Source organism: Pristiophorus japonicus, chromosome 1 (genome assembly GCF_044704955.1).
Source record: "Pristiophorus japonicus isolate sPriJap1 chromosome 1, sPriJap1.hap1, whole genome shotgun sequence".
NCBI lineage: Eukaryota > Metazoa > Chordata > Chondrichthyes > Pristiophoridae > Pristiophorus > Pristiophorus japonicus.
Genome location: NC_091977.1, coordinates 206,539,367 through 206,558,776, shown reverse-complemented (window position 1 = coordinate 206,558,776; position 19,410 = coordinate 206,539,367). Strand labels below are relative to the sequence as shown.

Genomic DNA, 19,410 nt, shown 5'->3' with positions numbered 1-19,410 from the left:
AGAGCATCCTCATTTACAAAGAAAACAATACTTAGTTTTCTAGACTAAAAAAAAAGATTTGCAAGCACATTTTCATAAAGATGCATCTTTATTGAACTATATTTGGTATATAGGGACTGGTCAGAACAACATTCCTGCTATGGAGCTTGTTAATTTTATGTATTGTAAAAATATGGCTATGCTTAGCCATGGGTCATTATTTCACTTTATACCCAGGGAAACTCTATACTAAGCAGCAGGTACATAATACCCCATTCTACTAACTGTATTTTTGTTCCATGTCTCAGATTCAAAAACACAATGACAATTGCATTAGCTCCATGTATTTCAGCTATTATTGAGGGTAGACTTTGAAATCCAAAATGATTTTGTAGAATATGACACATTTCCATTGATTGATATTTAGATATTGGGCACTACCTGTTCCGAAGCCAGATATTTTCTCTCTCAAAAGTGTGCAGTTTTGTTAACATTTAATTGGGTTGTTGGTGATTAACGTGATAGAAAGAATTGCCGCCTTATGCAATGAAAAAATAAAGCCCTAAAGAAAACGTTGTTACCCATCCCCAGCAGCAGGCCATTAAACCTTTTGGACACAAACTCAATGGAATTGTTGTTACTAATCTGATCCCTCTGCTGGCGGGGTGCAAATATAGTGAACAGTAAGCTCAGGCTCTTCAGCCAACAATCCTCTCCATTGTCCTGTCTGTTTGTTGTAAGCAATCAGTGAGCAGCACACTTGTACCCAGAGCACAAAAATAACCTGCAGATATCCATTCCCTGTCACTGAATCACTAGAGCAATGTGAAGCAGTGTACTTAGAGCAAAATAATAAGGAATTATTTATAATAACAGTGTGTTATACTGCACCAACATCAAAAGAAAAGGTGGTACAGAATACATCACTGCAATCAATATTAGAGAGAGAATTGTACACAAACACTGGCGTCAGCATTACCCTCAAGAGCTCTAGCTTGAGGATGGAATAAGATGAGTTACCCACTCGATGGTTGAAATTCTGGGATAAATCTCTATTCCTGAGAGAGGATTCCTTTCCAGGCAGTCTCGGGGGTGGGGAATAGTGTGCTAATCAAAACCTGGTGGTGGCCCGAGTGATCGACTAACCCAGATAGCTCACCAGCAGAACAGCTCCTTCACTAACAAGATTAAATGAGAAACACAATCATTGAAATAGAAGTAAAATCATTTAAATCAATTGTAATGGTTTTTAACATATAATTAAAGCGCTATTTTATTTTTAAAATTAGAAACCTAGGTGAAGGTCTTTAGCACAGAACACTACCAAAGGTGAAAGAGCAGGGGGTAAGACCAACTGTTGGCAGAACCAACACATGCACGCATCTATAATAAGATTGTACTGTGCAAGTTGTGTCATTGCAAATAGTTTCTGCTTTGTGGCAACACAAGAATTGAAAGCAAATTGAAGTCAATTTGGCATCAGATATGAAACGACCTCCTATTGCTAGTCTCACACTGCTTTGCCTTCATATAGTCACAGCATAAATGCAGCACACCTCATAAGAATTAAAATTATAGTTTAAAGAATCCCCTTTGATCTGCTCGAATCTCCTTTCAGTCTCTATTTTTATACGAGCTAAAATTCTGCCTTGTCATTTCAATCTTTGAAAGGCCAGTGAGTAGAGTTGAATGTATGCAGTTACATAGAAAATAGGTGCAGGAGTAGGCCATTTGGCCCTTCGAGCCTGCACCGCCATTCCATGAGTTCATGGCTGAACATGCAACTTTAGTACCCCATTCCTGCTTTCTCGTCATACCCCTTGATCCCCCTAGTAGTAAGGACGACATCTAACTCCTTTTTGAATATATTTAGTGAATTGGCCTCAACAACTTTCTGTGGTAGAGAATTCCACAGGTTCCCCACTCTCTGGGTGAAGAAATTCCTCCTCATCTCGGTCCTAAATGGCTTACCCCTTATCCTTAGACTGTGACCTCTGGTTCTGGACTTCCCCAACATTGGGAACATTCTTCCTGCATCTAACCTGTCTGAACCCGTCAGAATTTTAAACGTTTCTATGAGATCCCCTCTCATTCTTCTGAACTCCAGTGAATACAAGCCCAGTTGATCCATTCTTTCTTAATGTGTCAGTCCCGCCATCCCGGGAATCAGTCTGGTGAACCTTCGCTGCAATCCCCCAATAGCAAGAATGTCCTTCCACAAGTTAGGAGACCAAAACTGTACACAATACTCCAGGTGTGGCCTCACCAAGGCCCTGTACAACTGTAGTAACACCTCCCTGCCCCTGTACTCAAATCCACTCGCTATGAAGGCCAACATGCCATTTGCTTTCTTAACCGCCTGCTGTACCTGCATGCCAACCTTCAATGACTGATGTACCATGACACCCAGGTCTCATTGCACCTCTCCTTTTCCGAATCTGTCACCATTCAGATAATAGTCTGTCTCTCTGTTTTTATCACCAAAGTGGATAACCTCATATTTATCCACATTATACTTCATCTGCCATGCATTTGCCCAATCACCTAACCTATCCAAGTCACTCTGCAGCCTCATAGCATCCTCCTCGCAGCTCACACTGCCACCCAACTTAGTGTCATCCGCAAATTTGGAGATACTATATTTAATCCCCTCGTCCAAATCATTCATTTACAATGTAAACAGCTGGGGCCCCAGCACAGAACCTTGCGGTACCCCACTAGTCACTGCCTGCCATTCTGAAAAGTATCCATTTACTCCTACTCTTTGCTTCCTGTCTGCCAACCAGTTCTCAATCCATGTCAGCACACTACCCCCAATCCCATGTGCTTTAACTTTGCACATTAATCTCTTGTGTGAGACCTTGTTGAAAGCCTTCTGAAAGTCCAAATACACCACATCAACTGGTTCCCCCTTATCCACTCTACTGGAAACATCCTCAAAAAATTCCAGAAGATTTGTCAAGCATGATTTCCCTTTCACAAATCCATGCTGACTTGGACCTATCATGTCACCTCTTTCCAAATGCGCTGCTATGACATCCTTAACAATTGATTCCATCATTTTACCCACTACTGATGTCAGGCTGACCGGTCTATAATTCCCTGTTTTCTCTCTCCCTCCTTTTTTAAAAAGTGGGGTTACATTGGCTACCCTCCACTCCATAGGAACTGATCCAGAGTCAATGGAATGTTGGAAAATGACTGTCAATGCATCCGCTATTTCCAAGGCCACCTCCTTAAGTACTCTGGGATGCAGTCCATCAGGCCCTGGGGATTTATCGGCCTTCAATCCCATCAATTTCCCCAACACAATTTCCCGACTAATAAGGATTTCCCTCAGTTCTTCCTTCTTACTAGACCCTCTGACCCCTCTAATATTCGGAAGGTTGTTTGTGTCCTCCTTAGTGAATACTGAACCAAAGTACTTGTTCAATTGGTCTGCCATTTCTTTGTTCCCAGTTATGACTTTCCCTGATTCTGACTGCAGGGGACCTACGTTTGTCTTTACTAACCTTTTTCTCTTTACATAACTATAGAAGCTTTTGCAATCCGTCTTAATGTTCCCTGCAAGCTTCCTCTCGTTCTCTATTTTCCCTGCCCTAATCAAACCCTTTGTCCTCCTCTGCTGAGTTCTAAATTTCTCCCAGTCCCTGGATTCACTGCTATTTTTGGCCAATTTGTATGCCACTTCCTTGGCTTTAATACTATCCCTGATTTCACTTGATAGCCACGGTTGAGCCACCTTCCCTTTTTTATTTTTACGCCAGACAGGGATGTGCAATTGTTGTAGTTCATCCATGCGGTCTCTAAATGTCTGCCATTGCCCATCCACAGTCAACCCCTTAAGTATCATTCACCAACCTATCCTAGCCAATTCACGCCTCATACCTTCAAAGTTACCCTTCTTTAAGTTCTGGACAATGATCTCTGAATTAACTGTTTCATTCTCCATCCTAATGTAGAATTCCACCATATTATGGTCACTCTTCCCCAAAAGGCCTCACACAACGAGATTGCTAATTAATCCTCTCTCATTGCACAACACCCAGTCTAAGATGGCCTCCCTCCTAGTTGGTTCCTCGACATATTGGTTTCGAAAACCATCCCTTATGCACTCCAGGAAATCCTCCTCCACCGTATTGTTTCCAGTTTGGTTAGCCCAATCTATATGCATATTAAATTCACCCATGATTACTGCACAGAATTTTGCTTTTTCCTCACTACAGAGAGGTGTGAGTGGACAGTATAATTCATTCAAAAGCAAAATACTGCGGATGCTGGAATCTGGAATTCATTGTTGTGCACCCTCATCACTAACAGCGCGTACCTCCAGTATAACTGCATCATAACTGCCAATTTAATGATGAAGAGATGTCAGGAAGGAAGGTGCTATAATCTTCACTATCAGAGCACATAGGCAGAGCAGTCACCTTACAGTCCACATGGATATGAAGTTAATTAAAGATAGTCAAATGGCAGTATTCTGTGTGCAAGGGGAGTATGATGATGGCATCCTGCCCCTATTCCCTTCAATGCCATGCAAAGAGCGACAGGGGAAGACACTGATAGGAGGAAAGTGCTTTTACAGGGACTGTCCTGCCACAGTTCAATCGGCAAGTTACAGGTGGTAATAATCAGACTGAAATTGAAAAAAAAATCTTTACTTGTCAGGCTTTCGCTTTTTTCTATTCGTCGCTCTCTTGTTGATACTGGACAGTAATAGTATACGTATGGTTACCAGGGAATAAAGAGTTCCTCTGTTCGCTCTTTATAGAAAAATCATAAACATACAGATATATTTTAAAAAGTAACTTTCGTCTTTGCTACAAATAGTGCAAAGGGAATCTTCCTCCATCAGACTCCTGGTTCACTGGAGCCTGCTCCACTTGTCAGTTTTTCATGCTTCTAATTCTACTTAACTATCCCCCTTGACCTCCTCACACTGTGTCTTACATATGTCTTCAATTCTTTCATTGCTTTCATTATGCTTCCTTTTGTTGCAATAGAATATCACTTAGGTCACAGAACCTTACAGTACACAGGAGGCCATTCAGCCCATCGTGCCTGTGCCGGCTCTTTGAAAGAGCTATCCATTTAGTCCCGCTCCCCACTCTTTCCCCATAGACCTTCACATTTTCCTTTTCAAGTAGATATACAATTTTCTTTTCTAAGTTATTGTTGAACCTGCTTCACCAGTCTTACAGGCCGTGCATTCCAGATCATGGGATCAATTTTCTCCAAGCTCGTTTTCTGGCATATTGCCAGAATTACGCCCGTTTTTCGAGACCAGAAATGTGGCAGAAATATTTTGCCAAAGTTTCCCCAATGTATAATTCAAATTTTGTGTGTCTAGTCACCTCGGGGGGTGGAGCCTGCTGTCTGCACCGAAAAACGACGCCACACCTTCTGCATATGCGCAACAAAAAAAATGCCGTTTTTGACATTATTTCAATGGATGTGCATGCGCAATACAGCTCCGGGTTGGCAATCGGCCATTTTTAAAGAGCCAGTTGTGTGTGTGAGAAGGAGTGCTGTGTGAGAGCATTGGAAAAATCAGATCTGCAGCAATACAAGATGCAACGCAGTGCAAGGTCCAAGAATTTCTTACAGGAAGAAGTGGAGGCACTAGTTACTGTGATTGAGAACAGATGGCAGGAGCTGGACACCAGCAGAGATCACATAAAAGTTCCACGCAAAGAAATGAAGAAATGCTGGAACCAAGTTGCAGAAGATTACTACGCAATGGTGACCATCACGAGATCTGGAGGCCAGTGTAAAAAATGGCGGCAGGACCTTAGTCAAGTAGTTAGCATAAGTAATAATTTCATTTATTCAATTGAATTGCAATTGTAAATGTGATCAGCTGTATATGTCTCACCCAGCAGGAAGACACTCTCTCTAAAAAGTTGCATTTTCATCTTTGCGGAGGAAGGTGGCACATAATAAAAGGGAAAGAAATCCAACAGGAGGAGGCCCAGCAAATCTGCACCCACTGACACCCTTGGAAGAGAGGGTCACTACTTTTATGGGTCCTGCCCGGAAAAAAGCAATCACCACTGCACAAGCTGGGCCCACACTCGAGGGAGAGGGTAAATCCTGCAAATTCCACAGTCTGGTTTTGCTAAATGTTAAGTACTGCGCAGGCTAGCCATGCTTCGGTTCCTGGGGATGTCTCCGTCAGCTACGCTTCAGTTGATGCAATGTGCTATCATTCATCGTGGTCCATCAAATCAGCCTGCTGCCTGCGCTATGTGAGCCTAAATATGCCACCCACCCTGCCCCCTCCTCTGCTGCTAACCATTTGTCTGTTCTATTATATTATGCAGAACATGAGGCCAACCCTGATGATGCAGAAGAAGATTCAGATGAGGACGAGTCTGAAGAGGAGAACATCTTCCAATCCCACCCTGCAGACCAAGAGCATGGGGGTGAGTGGGAGGGGGAGGGGAAGGGGATGGAGATGGATGAATCCCCCACTGTTTTACTGACTTTGGTGGAGGTGCAGATGTTACCCATTGAGGTGCCAGCCCCTTCCATGGCTAGTGGTTTGAGTGTTGGTAGGACATTCCATGGTTTTCTAACATCCGAGGCTGCGTGTCCCAGTGGTGTGGTGCAGTGAGGCACACCCATAGGGAGGAGGGGAAGGAGAGCTCGACCGTGCTCTCCTGAGGTGCAGGATCTAACAGATGTGGTTCAGATGATGGCACTGAGTGGGGAGAGCACTGACCTCACGCGATCACTCCTGGACACCATCAGTGGGGTGAGTGACGAGGGAGAAGTAACAGCAATCTCACGAGAAATCGGAATGATGTCAATGACCATGAGGGAGGGAGTGTCACTGGTAGCTGATGCACTGTCAGTGAACATCAGGGAGGGAATGTCAGAGATGGTGCAAACACTATCACTGAACATCAGGGAGGGAATGTCACAGGTAGTTGAGACAGTTTTGCTTAACATGAGGGAATGTTGCAGGTCATTGATACACTGTCAGGGCGCATGAGGGACGGCATGTTGGAGTTAGCTGCTGTAATAAGGGAACACGCCCAGACCCCGCGCCCATTGACAGAATCAACTGTCACTCCCACTCCAATCCCCAGACCAGCCTCTGAAGAGCCCCAGAGCCCCAAGCCGGGCCCTCCACATTGCCGCCTGGGCCCTCCACATTGCCACCTGCCACCCCACCTCCCTCACCACCACCCCTCCTCCTCCCGCCACTCTCAACAGGTGCGCACTACCCGAGATCTTCGAAAGAATAAACTTGGTACCAACCCCAGAATCACTGTGCCACCGCCTGCGGACAGGGGTGGAGTCAGCAAGAACAAGCGCGGCGGGTGGTCTTAGAATAAGGTGGAGGAGAGATGGATGCAGACTTTCTTTGCTGCGGCTGCTGTTATTATTATTGTTACTGTTGTAACTGTTCTCAAATTAAGATTTTTGTAAGTTATGCAAATTTACAAGTTTAAAAATTAGTAAGTGGTCTTAAAGTTTGTAAGTGATCGTATATGAAAACTTTAAGGTTTGATACAAGAATAATTTTATTAAAGTTAAGTACAAACAATTGTTTGATAACTTTTGAATAAAATATATTTTACATTAATCTGAATCATTTTCATTATTTGTTCCATTATTAACACAGCAGTCAGGACAGGTTCTTTGTTGTCTCTCCCCAAGGTCTGTATGGATGGACCATACCCAGGTCTTGTGACTTCTCCCCATGCCCCCCCCCCCACCCCCCAACCCGCAATTCATTGCAGTCTTGTGACTTCTCCCCTCTCCCCGCCTCCGCCAAACTCATTGCAGCCTTGTGCCTAGTGCAGCAGCCTTCCGATCGGCATCTCCTTCCCCGGGCTCAGAGCAGAAGCCTTCCGATCGGCACCTCTTCCCCCTCACCCCGGGCTTGTTTTCCAGCTGAGCCCCGAGCCCGTGTCTGGGCACGGGGCAGATTCTGACAGCCAATGCTACGAACTCCCCCCCCCCCCCCCGCTCCGGCCCTGCTTGAAGACACTGATGAAAAACAATGGCATCTTTCAGCGCCGATTTTTCAATGTGTGCTGCTTTCTGTTAATTCACCAGAAAGTTTTTCGGGAGTGGCCAGATATGCCGACCTAGGATAAAAACATTTTGGGAAAACTGCGAAAAATGCTGAAAACTGGTGAGACTTGACATCAAAAATACCTAACCTAGAAAAATTGTAGCTAAAGCAGTTACGCCGGTGCAGATTCCAGGGGGAATACTTTGAATTACTCATCAAAAAAACGGCACAAATGACCCGGGAAAATTGAGCCCCATACCATTTTTCCATTTTATCAGCTTAATTCTCCACGTAAGCACTTTCTTTCTAATTCTACCTCTTGGGTCAGTCTATTTCTAGTCCAGTGTGTGTAATTGTTAAGTGTTCCCACCTTCTCCTTTTCCCATGTTCTGTCCTTTTGTAAATATTGTCCATCAGTAATTTCTTCCAGTTCTGAGGAAGTTTTCATTATTTGAAATGTCGACTTGTGTTCTTTGGAGAGATGCTGCCTGACGTGCTAAGTGTTTGCAGTGTTTTCTAGTTTTGTTTCAGATTACCAGCATCTGCAGTATTTTATTTTTTCCGAGAGGAAATTGCCACAGGTTCAGTGCCATGTACTTCTGCAACAACCAGTACCCCCAGCAGTAATCTTTGTTATTGTGTGTGAAACACATATTTATTTGACTAAAATATGTTATCAATAATGTGCAGGTTTCACTGACCGAAACAAAAATATTTGAAAAGAATTAGTGTTCTAATATTTCAGTTCACTAAATTGAAACTTTAAAGACACCATCCATGATTGGTAAGGGCAGAACTGAGAAAAGGCTTTCATTGCAAGGGTGGTATGGATTGTGACCAGATTGATACGTTAAATATATTTCTTGTGGGATGACGAAAAGTCCTAGTACATCTGATTAAATATCTTCGTCATAAAATATATCCTCTGTTGCTCCTCTGTTCTTTAATAGTAATTTATTATTTTTTTAATTAAATTCGCTGTTTCCTGTTGTACTGCTACTGCAGCATTAAGCTGCAATCCTGTGACTGATAGTAATTTCAAATTTAATGGAGAGGTTTAGAATGCAAAAAAAACCACCAAAGCACATTAGTACTAAACGTTTTGAAGATTGGATACTGAAATACATGCAATGGTCCAATCTTTTTCGATAACTGCATTTTCTGCCAGCTGACCCCTGTCACACACCCACCCTCGCTCCATTTTAAACCGAATAAACTTTTTTTTTCCTTTTTAACTCTGAAGGTCAATACCATTATAGATCCCAGATGGACAATATTGGCAACACATCAAAAAGAGTAAGAAACATTGAAATTGAACTGGTGGGAATTAAAACAGAAAACACTGGACATGAGGTCAGGTAGCAGCTGAAAGATGGGTTCATGTTAGGTGGAACTCTGAAGGCTCATGACTGAGACATGAACTTATCTTTCTCTTTCAGATGCTGACAGACCAGCTGTCCATGTTCTATTTTGTAATCTCCAGTTTCCAAGTTTCTTTTTCTCAGCAGATCAGAAAGTCTGGTTCTCTGTTTCAAGGCTTTGAATGTTCCTATTTTTGTTTTTTCTTGCTAATTAGCTACAGATTAAATATTTACTGCACGGACACGATGGGCCGAAATGGCCTCCTTCCGTGCTGTAAATGTCTATGATTCTATGATATTGCTGATAATTTACAAGAGATACAGAAAGTATTTGAGGTGTTAGGAAGGGAGAGTGATCTGGTGCTTGAACAGACTCCGACAGAACTAGTTCTCATTACTTTCTGTATTTTATTCTGACTTTGCTACTCACCTATCCTATTCTGTTGAAGTGTCACAGTCACCACCACTCGCTGACCTGCGCAGGCTCCTGTTAATCAAATCGACCTCAAAGTCCTTTTCGATTTCAAATCCCTGCATGGCATTACTCCACTCTACTTCTGTGATCTTCTCCAGCCCTCCATCTCAATACCACCCTCTTATTTTCCAATTGTGCATTCCAATCCCACTCTTCTGCTCCACCATCAATGGCAGAGCATTTAGTCATCATGTTGTTGCACTTTGGAATTCTCTTCCTCAACCTCTCGGTCTTGCCTCCTGCCACCCCCATCTTCAAATCTCCTCAAAGCTTACCACTTGGACTACACTTATGAGCACTTCTCCTAACTTTTCTCACTCTTCCTGCTGAGTGACCTCATCCACTTGCAAAGCTCGTTAGGAAACTCTGTTACATGAAAAATGCCATACAAGTACAAGATGTTGTTGTATTATATATCTGGCACCAATGGGATTGTCCTGATGGACACATGCTTTTTTTCTGAGTGGAATAGCTGTGGGCATCAATTGGCAGCATCAACGAAACTGGAAAGCCTTGAGCAAACCCACGCCATCGGCTGATCTGGTAAATCAATGCTGTTATATCTATAAGCACTCTAGTAATGACTCCACGAAGCAAGGTATTGTACTTGAACTGTGGTGACCTGACTCCATTTATTACAATTCCTGAGTGAGGTTATAGCATGGTGAGCTCCCTTTTATACCTGGTTACCTGTCGTGTACAGGTGAACCCTAGGTCTCTACCAGTTGCACCCTCTGGTGGTACAAGCATAGTATATATAGTGTGAAGGTACATCCAATAGTCTTATGTAACTGTACATTGAATATCCAAGGAGTATACTTATGTTATACAAATACAACATCACTCTCCCCTAAGTCTTGTGCCACTGGCCTTTGCATTGTGTGGTCTGGCCCTAGACTTGAGTGCCCAAAGCCCTTGCACCTTGTCTATGCTTTGGCTAGGCTCTCTCCCTGTTGACCCCCAAGTCCTTATTGCCACAACATTGGGAAATGGTCAGTAGTGGACGGTTTGAGGTTGCAGTGGGGGTTGTGTGGGTTCTGGGTGTGATCCATGTATGTCCATGGCTACATACATCCATTTCCCCCCTCCCATACATAGACCATGTGTGTGCCTCAACACATGCATGTACATACATGTACAGAAAGAACAAAAAAAACACATAGGATTAATTACAGCACTGTTTGGGTTCTGCAGTAGTGGAACAAGTACATTTTACAGGTAAGGTACATACGTGGTATCACAATCTTGCCCCTGGGTTGTGTAGGTGCAGGTGGGTGAGGACGCTAGTTCCAGATTGACCGGACTGTGCCCAGGTTGTCTGATGGTGGCGCTGCACCCCCTGCCAACTGGGTGGGCTCGGATCGCTCACCTGGCTGAGACTCAGGGCCTTTGCCGTTGCCTAGTGGTGGGCAGAGCCACAGGAGTGTGTGGGCTCCCTGTCCTCCTTTGAGGGCTGCAGTGTCTCTTTGCTACCCTTCAGCGATAGTGGGAGCCTGCTCATCCCAGGTCCCGTTGGGAAAGCTGGAGGGTGCTAGCCTCTTGCTCCTGGTACTGGCCCTGGTGGCCAGAGAGGTAGAGCCGATTAGGAGCAGGATACCGGTAGTGGTGCCTTTGCCGTCCGCTGATCGCTGGCCCTGCAGCTGGTATGCCCAGTGTGTGTGTGCCCATGCTCCATGGGACATCACATTGGTCCCAGAGGCGCAGGATGCATGATCGGGTAGCCCGCTGGACCTGGGTGCTTCCGACGGGAGGTTGCCTTTGGTTTTGTCGACATGCATGTAAATTCTGGCATCGCACATCATCACTTCATTTACTTACACTCTTACGGCCGCAATCACCCGACTTACCATGGTTAGTTACATTTGCAAACTTGAAATTACATCTTTTACAAATTACATCAGTTACAACTTTTACAACTTCGGGATCACGGAGGACGTCAATCGTGGAGGTTGGAGGTTTTCCCAGCTCCAACGGATCTTCTTCATCCATCTTCTTCCTAACAGCGCTGGACCATCACCAGCAACGATCCACAAAGGTTACTTGTGTATCGCGCCGTAATTGGACACCTGGACATCCATGCTGCCAACGACTGGGATGGTGTCGTTTGTATAGCTTCACTTGGATCGGAATAATTTTAGGTCGTTCGATTGGACTGTCTCAGAGTTTCTCAAAGGCCGCCTGATTCATCAGTGACTGGCTCGCCCCTGTGCCCACCTCCATCGTGACTGGAACACCATTGATTCCAACTTCCATTTTCAATAGGGAACTCTCGGTGGTGCCAGTCGGTTCACAGTACTTGCCGGGTTAGAGCCCTGGAGGTGACTCATCCACTTGGAATCGCAGGCCGTTATGAGCTCCTCATATGTTTTGGTCATTGTCTTCGCCGGGGCTAGCAAGACCCTAACGCGGCCATAGACGGTGGGCCCACAACTGGTGAGCAAGATAGCAGATGACTCGCCCTCAGGACTCAAACTCGGCAAGTACTGTGCACAGAGTGGCGCCTTTTAGAGGCTGGACTGTAGAATGCGAACCCTCTCAAGGAAGAGAGAACAGGCCCCTAAGTCCCTTAACTCAGAGTCCGCCGAGGGGGTTAAGCGAGTAGCTCCATGCTGGCATTATGGAGGGAATCACAGGGCTCACCAGTGCCGTTTTAAAGACTATGTATGCAAAGGCTGCAGCACAAAGGGCCACCTCCAGCGAATGTGTAAGAGAAATATGACTCACTGTGTCGATGAAGAGTCTGCAGATGACCATGAATCCAGCGCGGATTATGAAACGATAGGCAGAGAGGCAGCTCAGCCCCACGACGAAGTATATTGATGATCTGAATTGTGTACATGCAACTAGCGAGGAAAAGTCGCGCGATTGCGATTGGAACTACAGAGTATCCATCATAAGTAATGAAAAGTTGTGCGATGTAGGATTTCAACTGCACGCAGCCAATGCAGCGGGCAGACATCCATCGGGAGCACACAGGTACAGCAAGCTATCCAATGCTGTAGCCTGCATCCCGGGGATCAGAGTTATGCCCCATAGAGTGTGGCCACAAGCAGTCAATACACACGAGCTGCAGAGCAAGCGACTTCAGCACGGCAATAGCACCAGTATCAATACCCTGCCCCCGATCGGCTCCACCTCTCAGGCACCCGATGGCGCCAACCGCCACGAGCCTGAAGGAGCAGACTGTGCTAAGGCGTAGTCCCCAGACCCCATCGCCACCAAGGCCACACCCAGGAACGACGGGTCACCCGCTACAGTTCCCCCAAAGGGGACCGGGACCAGCCAGGATCCCAAACAAAACAACGCCCAGGCCAGCGAGTCAGTAGTTCCCTGTGCACTGCTAGATGACAGCTCCTCAGGGAGCAGCAGCAACCCAGGGCTCAAAGAAAGGACAGGGAGGTCACAGGCATCTGTGAACCTGCCCGACACTAGGAACCACGGCAATAGCCCCAAGAGCAGGCAACTCGAGCCAACTGAGTTCCCACTGCCAGCACTGGGCACCGCGCCACCACCAGACTGCAGGGACATCATCCAGCAGTTCTGGAACTAGTTTGTCCTTACGCACCGGTCACCGCATTGATAATGTATCTCACCAGTCTAACGTACTTGCCTCACAACGGAACCACAAATGTAATGCAACCTTGTTTTTCTGAACTTGAATGTATATGAATGCAATGAGCCTCCGGTATAATCCACATGTGGGGGGGGAGGGAGAATGGAGTGGCCAGGGACGCACACAAACAGCAACCACTAGCACTCTACTGCACTAACCACTCACCCAAGATTGAAACAACCTGTCATGTCAACCAAACAGAGCCCAGATAGAGCTAAGCCCAGAGCACAATCAATGCAGAGGCGATTTGCACTAAAGGCTTGGGGGGGGCGGCGGCGGCGGGGGGGGGGGGGGGCGGGGGAGGAGTGATGTCGTGTATCCTACATGGCTACTGTTGGTACTATCCCAAGGTGTGCCACCAGAGGGCACAGCAGTGGGAGACTTGTAGGTTACCTGTACAGGTGTGCCTGGCCTAGTATAAAAGGCAGGCCACCAGGTGTGATCCTCATTCTGGAGTTAGCAAATAAAGGACTAAGGTCACTACAATTCAAGTACAACACATTGCCTCGTGGAGTCATTATTAGAACATCTAAGGACACAACAGCCATCACTTCAGTACATCCAACACCAGCAGCTACTGCTGAAGATGGAAGCATTTTGTCCTCCAATAGAGTCAATTTTACAAGTGCACACTGCCAGTGCCCAGCCTCGTCTGCCAGCTGTGCACATCAGGAATCTGCAGGCACACAACCGGCAATGCATCGTCATTTAAAGCTGGCGGACAGAAAATTTAGGGGCAGCGCACCAACCACAAGCACAGCGGGTGGAGAAGGCTCCCACTGAACAGATTTGCTAGAAGTTAAATGATAGTGTCGTAAAGATGCCACATTCTGCCATGCATGAATGATAGGCTTGCATGTTTTCATGATTTCTCAGGGAAGTTGTGATGCATCTGTCTGTTGGTGGGTAGGTTTTTACAACCAGCCAAATTACTAAGGAATCAGGTGAAGTGTCACCAGTAGCAACAATAATTCTCAGTACACTCTCAGCAGCCGGAATAGTTGGCAATATTTTTGTAAAAAGAAAACTTATCATGGAAAAGTTAGCTAGAATCGTAGAGCTAAAAGTTCCCAAAAAGTTCCAAAAAATCCACCCAAAATACCGCTAAGATATTAAAATGACTGCAGGCAAAAAATTCCACAAAAAAAGGAAAAAATTCTGCCTGGTGAAAAAAAATGGACCTTACACCCCAATTCTTGGCAGAAAATGCAATCTTGGGCCAAGTGGGCGGTTCTTAAATGAAATGGGCGCTAGTTACTAAAATTTATTCTGAGGCTGTGGGTTGGGCCTAGGAGGGGAGAAAACGCAAGAAATATTTTTTCCAAAAAAGTAAAATAAAAAATAAAAATCAGAACACATTCTCAGAACCCTTTTCAACCTAATCACTGTAAAATAATTTTAAAATAATTATTAAAAAGCCGTTAACTTTTTTTTTTGCAGGGCTGCTTACCTACCGTCCAGCTTCCGCTGCTTCTCGTGTTTTTTTTCTATTTACCTGCGGATCACCGTTGAGTCAAAACCCGGGCAGTAGTGGTCTTTGGAGGGTGCACACCGGTATTTCAAAACCGCTGGCGGAACTCTTTCTGGAAATTTTTGCCAGCCCGGTTTTCGCCCAAACCGACCAATACCGCCGAGAAACCAGGCGGAAATGCAGTGCAAATCCTAGCCCGTAGAATCTTACAGCACAGAGGAAGGCCATTCGGCCTATCATGCCTCAACCGGCTCTTCGAAAGAGCTATCCAATTAGGTCCACTCCCCCGCTCTTTCCTCATAGCTCTACAAATTTTCAAGTATTAATAACCAATTCCCTTTTGAAAGTTACGATTGAATCTGTTTCCACTGCCTTTCAGGCAGTACATTCCAGATCATAACAACTCGCTGTGTAAAGAAAAGAATTCTCCTCATCTCCACTCTGGCTCTTTTAGCCAAATATATCTTAAATAATTAATGCTGCATAGAAATCAACGTACCTCGTGGAGGCATTAACTAACGTCTTCAAGCTGCATGGATTGCGAATCATTTTATCTAAAATGCTAACAATTTCTTCAAATTTGGGCCTGCTGTTGCGATCCTTCTGCCAGCAGTCAAGCATCAACTGGTAAAGAGCGGCTGGACAGTCCATGGGAGTTGGCAAGCGATAGCCTTCCTCCACAGCCTTTATCACCTGTTGCAAACAAACCAAACGTTTTTCAAATGGAAACACGTACCTAAAGTCACACAGTTTCACCTCACTATTACAATTTAGCTCGCCTCCAGTTAAACCGTCGCAAACTGATTCGATTTGTAGCTGGCAGACTATCAGAGCACTGCTCTTTCAAAAAAGGAACATTATAGAAACATAGAAAATAGGTGCAGGAGTAGGCCATTCGGTCCTTCGAGCCTGCACCATCATTCAATAAGATGATGGCTGATCATCTCCTCAGTACCCCTTTCCTGCTTTCTCTCCATACCCCTTGATCCCTTTAGCCGTAAGGGCCATATCTAACTCCCTCTTGAATATATCCAATGAACTGGCCTCAACAACTCTCTGCGGTAGGGAATTCCACAGGTTAACAACTCTTTGAGTGAAGAAGTTTCTCCTCATCTCAGTCCTAAATGGCTTACCCCTTATCCTTAGACTGTGGATATTGCATTATATTTGTCAGTATTAAGCTCACTGTGGCTGGATTTATTAATGAGGCATTCTACCCTGATGCATCGTAATCGATCTCTACTCATCAAGTGTGTCCTTTAAGGGTAAATTGTTGCACCACTGTGTTTCTGATGAAGAGCCCTACCTTCCGGGAGTGCTTGTCGTAAAAAGGTACCCTTCATTCCTTTCCATTATCAGGCTACTTTCTTCACCGCAAGGACACGGGCTTTTCACCAGAGCAGTTTAGATTGATGAGAGCAGCAAAGGTCTGGCACGTGTCTCATGGAACGTTTAAAGAGTAGCTCTCAGTTCTATAAGGCCTTTATATTTCTGCTCTTTGGAAATGTTGTAAGCAAGCGCACCACATGGGGTTCAATTTCCTGTGTGCAATGTGCCACAAAATTGGAAAGCTGGTCTTTTCAAAAGGGGTTTAAGGCTTATGTTACCCTTGGTACACAAAGCAAATCTTCTCTCATGCACAGGGGCTAGGAGGGACTTGGGTCTGTTCTGTACTGATTTAGCAGATCTCCAAGGTTAGAGATGCTACAATTGACCTCAGCACTCAGTTACAGCAACGACAGAGCAAGTCCCAGTGTGTGCATGTTAGGTAAGGGCAGGATTGGGATTTCCAGGATGTCCCTGTGCTTAAATAGTCTCCTGATAGGCACTGTGGTATATGTTTATGTTTAGATAACTAATTTCTTTTAAATTATCTCGTTTGCTCTTATACTGTTCGTAAGTTTACATAGTTTCCCTTCCCATCCTCTGCTGAAGGTGTAAACTCTGTGCTGAGTTTTGGTTCTGCTCCGGTTTCCTTCCAATACCTGCTCAATTGATCATTATTGATTGGTGAGGTTTGACTTTGAGTGTCTGGAGGATAGTTTAACAGAGGCATATTTTTTTTTTAAATAGATGCGTTAATGCCTCTGTTAAAATAATGGAGAAAGGAGTTTAACTTAGCATTCATGTACGACTACCTACAGTAATTTACAGGCTAAACACTTTCTTCACTGACTGTCTGCAAGGTCTGATGCTCAGGAGTACTTACATCTTGGTTAGTCATTTCCCAGTAAGGTCTCTCTCCATATGACATCACCTCCCACATGACGATTCCGTAACTCCAAACATCACTGGCTGAGGTAAACTTGCGGTAAGCTATCGCCTCTGGAGCTGTCCATCTGATTGGGATCTTCCCTCCCTGTCCGGAAAATGTGAAAACAATACTGTCAGTGTCTAAAGACGCTAGATTCCTCATAAGAGACATAGAAATAAGATGTGTAACCTCCAACTAAATGGAACTGATAGAGGCAGCCGATCTCTGCAGAGCAAGCCACATGCAATGGCTGACTGATTGCTAATTGGTTGTCTTGATTTTTCAGACTGATTTTGTCTGAATATCCCCAATGTATGAGAATTGATTTGTTGATTAAGCTGACTCAAGAGCAGCCTGCCACGAGACCCATAAAGCAAGAAACACAGACACATTGTAATCAGTCAAAAACAGCACGTCCATGTATGCAGCCAACAGTACATGTGGAATGTTCCAAGAAAACTACATCGTTAGTGTCTTAGTGACAACAACAGAACCTTACGATTGATTCTAGACTCTTGTTGATTCTTTCATGATGAGTTGATAGTGACATAGAATTTGAAGATATAGGGGTAGAAATTCAGGTCCACCTCCCATTTTTAAAGCGTTTTTTCCGTCGCACTGGATGAGGTGGCCTCTTTCGCAAAATTTAGCACTTTGTCATTTTTTTTCAGGCAGACTGGAAGTCGGTCATAATGGGGGCAGAAGTGGGGCGGTAAGCAGAAGATCGACAACAAGAGGGGCGGAAGTGGGGGCGGGACAGAGTGACCGCCGCTGTCAATCATCAGCGGAGCGGTGATGGGGTCATGACGTGTGTACATCATCGTGGCTTTCCCCTTCACTTAAAGGGGAGAACCTTCGCCATTTTAAAACTTCAGCCTGCTGGGCCACCAGGGAGGGTTTCGGCTGGGCCAGCGGCCTGGCACCCATAGAGGGGGTGCCAGGCTGCCTGTTGGCGGACCCAGCTGAACCCGGGGGCATAATTATCAGCTCGACCTGGCAGTCGGCCGACAAAGAAAAACATGGCAGCCGCAGCAGTAGGTCCTTCCCTTTAATAGCCGCTGCACAGCCATGTCTCACATACAGAAAACAAGGTGCACCGACAGAAAAAGCTGTCCGGGGCATCGCGCGGCGGATCAAAGATTTTTCTGAGTTGAGCTGGAGGTACGGGAGATCAGCGGTGCATGCTTTGATTACTCAAATTTTGATTGACCAGTCGGTGGCAGCGGGGCAGAAGTGGGAACCGCCGGAAAATCCATCAAGGTGAATTTCGCTGGCAGCGGCCTTTCGACCGCAAATCAGCGGCCACTGGACTTTCTGCCGGTAAGAGGCCTTTTTGGGAGGCTAAATTTTGACCCCGTACTATCCTTACTGTAGAGAAAGTAACTAACCAGCACATGATGTCAGGATTGTTCACTGTCCGGGTTTGGACTGGAGAATCTAGTTTTTACATAGAGTTTTGAGAAGTGTCAAAAAATATTAACCATACATTAAAAGTCTGATTCGGATTCTAAATCTTGCACTTACTTCCACATATTATGAAGAAAGAAAAATAAGTTTCATTTATTTAGTGCCCTCTTATCACATCTTCAGTTCATTACAAAATGCTTCACATCCAATTAATGAATAAGTCTAGTCACTGTTATGTAGGCAAATGTGGCAGCCAATGCTGAGCACAGCAAGACCCCATAAGCAGCAAATTAGATGAATGACCAGTTCATCTATTTTTAATGGTGTTGGCTAAGGGAACAATTTTGACCAAGATATTGGAAGGTAATGCCATGGTATTTTTTACATCCACCGAAAAAGGTGGACAGGCCTCGGTTTAATGCCTCATCTGAAAGACAGCACTTCTGACAATGCAGCACCCCCTCAGTACTGCACTCAAATGTCAGCCTAGATTATTATGTGGAGGCGTTAGTTACTAAGGTTCTGAATTGATTTTCATCAGCACACAAAATATTATGCTCTACCTGGCTCAAAATCTGAAATGATAAATAATGGGTTTTCCTGTTAACGATATTTATTAAAGCTGGATGTCCAAATGGTGGCCAATGAGGCAGAAGCGACCCATGAGCCCTGGTAATCCAACCAATCTGAGCAGGGTCCTGGCACAAGTTCCACCATCAACCCCTTGGATGCCATTGAGCAACAAGCACAAGAAATGGATGCTGGTCATTGGGATTGAATTGTCCTCCCTCATTACCAGTAAGATGCTGGGCCGATGC

At 45.0% G+C, this 19,410-nt stretch overlaps 1 protein-coding gene across 2 annotated transcripts in view; it reads right to left on the bottom strand.

Moving 5' to 3' along the window:
* Positions 1-19,410, bottom strand: part of LOC139268281 (ephrin type-A receptor 5-like) — a 460,418-nt gene that overhangs the window by 3,661 nt on the left and 437,347 nt on the right. For both annotated transcript variants that reach the window (XM_070886335.1, XM_070886343.1), the window contains exons 14-15: positions 17,141-17,290; positions 15,431-15,624 (exon numbers count right to left, since the gene is read on the bottom strand). In XM_070886335.1, the coding sequence (XP_070742436.1) occupies positions 15,431-15,624; positions 17,141-17,290 (344 nt within the window). The remainder of the gene's footprint in view (positions 1-15,430; positions 15,625-17,140; positions 17,291-19,410) is intronic.